Raw genomic sequence first — 4,309 nt, forward strand, 5'->3', positions numbered from 1 at the left:
GGGGATCACAGTGTTGTGTGGAAGCCAGGGGAGTCCTGCTAGGAATTCATTTGATCTCCATCCTGTTCCTTCCCAGGGATGTAATTGATTGAGGGAGGGTGCGTAAAAATGTATGTTCTCCTGAGGTTGTTTGCTTTGGCTGCGTTGCAGTTTCAGAGGGGTGGGGCGGGGGACAGGGGCAGGGTACATAATCCAAAAGAAGAATCTGCAGAATCTGGATCTTGAAGTACTTGGCGCAACTCTGAGTAATCTGGCGAGAGAAGAAGAAGAAGAAGAAGAAGAGGAGATTGGATTTATACCCCGCCCTTCACTACCCAAATGTGTCTCAGAGCGGCTTACAAACTCCTTTCCCTTCCCCTCCCCACAACAGACACCCTGTGAGGAGGGTGGGGCTGAGAGAGCTCTTCACAGAAACTGCTCTTTTTTCAAGAACAGCTCTTATCAGAACTCCGGCTTGCCCAAGGTCATCCAGCCAGATGCAAGTGGAGGAGTGGGGAATCAAACCCGGTTCTCCCCGATTAGAGTCCGTGCACTTAGCCACTACACCAAACTGGAGAGAGAGAGTGTGTGTGGAGGATACATTACTGCATTAGGAGTGAGGAAGAAGGAAAAGAGAAGAGATTGGATTTATACCCCACCCTTCACTGCCCGAGAGAGTCTCAGAGCGACTTACAATCTCCTTCCCTTCCTCTCCCCACAACAGACACCCTGTGAGGCAGGTGGGGCTGAAAGAACTTCTCATGAGAGAATAGCTCTGAGAGAACTGTGACTGACCCAAGGCCACACCAGCAGCTGCATCTGGAAGAGTGGGGAGTCAAACTGGTTCTCCCAGTTTAGAGTCCACGTGACCAGGGTGGGGTGGGGGATCCATGTGTTGAACCCTTGTGGATCAGGTGCTGTTGCTCAGAGAAGGGAACCACAGGACATTCCAGTCAGGAATTACTGTCGCAGTCCATGCTTCTTGTGACTTGAGATGTCAGATGATGCTGGAGGACCAACTGGTTGGTGCTGGAAGACGTAAAAGCTCTTGCAGGCTTTGCCATCTTCCCTCAGAAAAACTCTTGTGCTGGCTCATTAGATTTCTGGCTCCTTCCTACTCATGATACTCCCGAACTGGCTGCCTCCAGCCTCTCAGCCAACCTGTGTCTGCTGTGTCTTTCCCCCAAGATCACGAATGCCAGGGATTGAACCTGGGACCTTCTGCATGCCAAGCAGATGCTCCACGGCAGAGCTACAGCTCCTCCCCAATTTCAAAGGTTAACAAATTCCAGAGGGAGCAAAGTTTGAGTCCAGGGGCACCTTGAAGACCAACAGCGTTTAATTCTGAGTATAAGCGTTCGTGAGCACGCACACAAAAGCTGATGCCCAGAATGAAACTTCGTTGGTCTTCAAGGTGCCACTGGACTCAAACTTTGCTCTGTTGCTTCAGACCAACTTCGAAGAAGTGTGCACGCACACGACATCTTATACCCAGAATTAAACTTTGTTGGTCTTCAAGGTGCCGCTAGACTCAAACTTTGTTCTGTTGCTTCAGACCAACTTAAGAACATAAGAGAAGCCAATGCTGGATCAGGCCAATGGCCCATCTAGTCCAACACTCTGTGTCACACAGTGGCCAGAAATACCAGGTGCCATCAGGAGGTCCACCGGTGGGGCCAGGACACTGGAAGCCCTCCCACTGTTGCCTCCCCCCCAAGCACCCAGAATATAGAGAGTTCCTATCTATACCTTGTGGCTCATAGCCACTGATGGACCTCTGCTCCATATGCTTATCTAATTCCCTCTTGAAGCCGTCCATGCTTGTAGCTGCCACCACCTCCTGTGGCAGTGAATTCCATGTGTTAATTACTCTTTGGGTGAAGAAGGACTTCCTTTTATCTGTTCTTCAAAGAAGTGTGCATCCACATGAAAGCTGATGCCCAGAATTAAACTTTGTTGGTCTTAAAGGTGCCGCTGGACTCAAGCTTTGTTCCGTTGCTTCAGACCAACACAGCGACCCGCCTAAATCTAAATTCCAGAAGGATCGGCCTTCCAGGTCAGTAGTAGGTGTATTTGGATGTATTGCATCGGGCCAGAGGCCGTTACAAACTTTGTATACAACCCAAAAAATAAAAAGAGGCCAGAAAACAAACAGTGCCAGCAAACTAGAAAAACATTAAGCGGGGTTGCTTCCCAACAGTGTCAAAAGAGACAACTGCAGAACACTTAAGATTATTTTACTAAAATTGATACTTACCTAGTCCATAGTAGCATGAACAAAAAGAGTTCTGCATGAACTTACAAGCAAACTCATTTCTAATCCTTAGTTGTAGATTTTGCGGCTGTCTGGCCATGGTCCTGGCATTGTAGGACCTGACATTTTGCCAGCAGCTGTGACTGGCATCCTCAGAGGTATAACACAAAAAGACGGAGTACTCTCTGTGTCAAGGTGAAAAGAAAAAGGTAGGCAGGTAATTTATATCTACTCAGGAAGGTGGGGTAGGGCTGAGTCAATATCTTGTAGGAGTTCCCCCAGGCTGTGAACATGCTAATGGAGGAGCTTTCCTGAGGAGGTTCTTTTGCATATGGATTGTTTCCTGAGGAGGTTTCCTGTTTCCTGAGGAGGTTCTTTTGTATGTGGATGGGCTGTTGAAATTCTAATCTTATCTGTAGTGCTATTGTCAGATGTATTCTGATCCATTTGTTAGTCTTCAGGGTACCGCAGGACTCTGCTCCTTCTATTGATTGTTCTGCAGTGGAAAAGGGGATAGGTCTGTGACGGTCACTCTGAGCATCTTGGAAGGCACGGTGGAACATGAATCCCTAAGCAACCAGCAATTACTGAATATAATAATTTATGCTTATACATGGGATGATGCCCTCATTGAGGCTCATTCTCATAGCTACTTTTGGGAAAGAATCCACTCCCCATACATACAAATTCACTAGTATTTTTATGACAATATTTATAAAAGTCGATCCAGGTGGGCAGCTCTCTTGGTCTGAAGCAACGTGCGGATGACATTCAAGTGATGTAGGGTTGCATTCTCCCGTAATGTGAAGCCAGCAGAAAAGGACAAACTGATTTTTAAAAGAATTCCATGGTCCACGCAGTTACGGGTGCCACCTGGGCTAAGGTGGTAATGTGAAGACCATGGACTGTGCAGATTGGCTTGAGACATGCACTCAAAAAGCATGCATTGGGGAAAAGTGGTTGTGAGAATGTTTACCCATTTATGAAGGGTAGCCACACAAGGGACTGTTAGCCCTGATAGTTACATGGAACATCCATGTTTAGTGGATGATCAGATCGTCTGGTGATCAGATACTGGAGACCGGGAGCAGCCACCTCTGTTGAGGCAACATCAGGGGAAGGCATTGGCCTCTGTGCCCTGCTGTTGAACCTCGAGAGGATGTTGTGTGAGAGAGGATGGATGACCAGATGGACCAATGGTCTGATCCAACAGGAGTCTTCTCAGGTCTTTATCAGGGGAAGGCCTCGGCCTCTATGTCCTGTTGTTGGCTGTCAAGAGGAACTGGTTGACCACTGTGTGAGAAAGAATGCTGGACTAGATGGACCACCGGTCTGATCCTGCAGGGCTCTCCTCCTTATGTTCTTATGAGTCCACAGGCATGTTCTAGTCGGCCACTCTGGGAGATACACCTGGACACATGAAGCTGCCTTCTACTGAATCAGCCTATAGCTCTACCAAGGTTAGTCTTGTCTACTCTGAATGGTAGCAGCTCAGTAGGATATCAAGTAGAGGTACTCCCCCTCACTTATGGCGTGTCCCTTCTAACTGGAGACTCTGCATGCAGAGCAGACACTCTGCCACTGAGCCATGGCCCCTCCCCAAGACAAGAGCTGAGGCAGGAGTGTTCCTCTCCATGAAGCAGAAGGAGAGTTGGTTTTTATACCCTGCTTTTCTCTACCCAAAGGAGTCTCAAAGCAGCTTGCAGCCACCTTCCCTTCCTCTCCCTCTCTCTTCCATGGCCTTTAGTCTAAATCCAGCATGGCAGTTCTGATGTCCGTTAACCTTCTACCTTTTCTGTCTTTCCAATTCAGGGCAGCACATTAAGAAAACGGAAGATGTACGAGGAATTCCTCAGCAAGGTCTCCATTTTGGGTGGGTGTCTGAGTTTGTTTGTTTGTTTGTTTGTTTGTTTGCATTGATGTCATGGGTGAAAAGCAACACCAAGCATCAAGAGAATGTCCTGAATGTCAATTTGTAGATACAGAATTCAGTCCCTTTAAGACAACCCTCAAGTAATACTGGGTACCTGTCAAGACCCACAGCTACACAACGAAGTACACGCTTTCAGGAAGGTT

The 4,309-nt window shown here is 47.8% G+C and overlaps 1 protein-coding gene across 1 annotated transcript in view; it reads left to right on the forward strand.

Annotated features, from left to right (window-relative positions):
• LOC107124816 (cAMP-dependent protein kinase type I-beta regulatory subunit-like) overlaps window positions 1-4,118 on the forward strand; it is a gene marked incomplete at its 3' end in the record, with an annotated part of 145,674 nt that extends 141,556 nt beyond the window's left edge. Inside the window, exon 8 of the mRNA XM_015428324.1 lies at window positions 4,046-4,118. Within this exon, the coding sequence (XP_015283810.1) occupies window positions 4,046-4,118 (73 nt within the window). The remainder of the gene's footprint in view (window positions 1-4,045) is intronic.
• Between the last annotated feature and the right edge of the window lie 191 nt (window positions 4,119-4,309).

Source organism: Gekko japonicus, unplaced genomic scaffold (assembly GCF_001447785.1).
Source record: "Gekko japonicus isolate JY-2015 unplaced genomic scaffold, Gekko_japonicus_V1.1 scaffold3475, whole genome shotgun sequence".
Lineage (NCBI taxonomy): Eukaryota > Metazoa > Chordata > Lepidosauria > Squamata > Gekkonidae > Gekko > Gekko japonicus.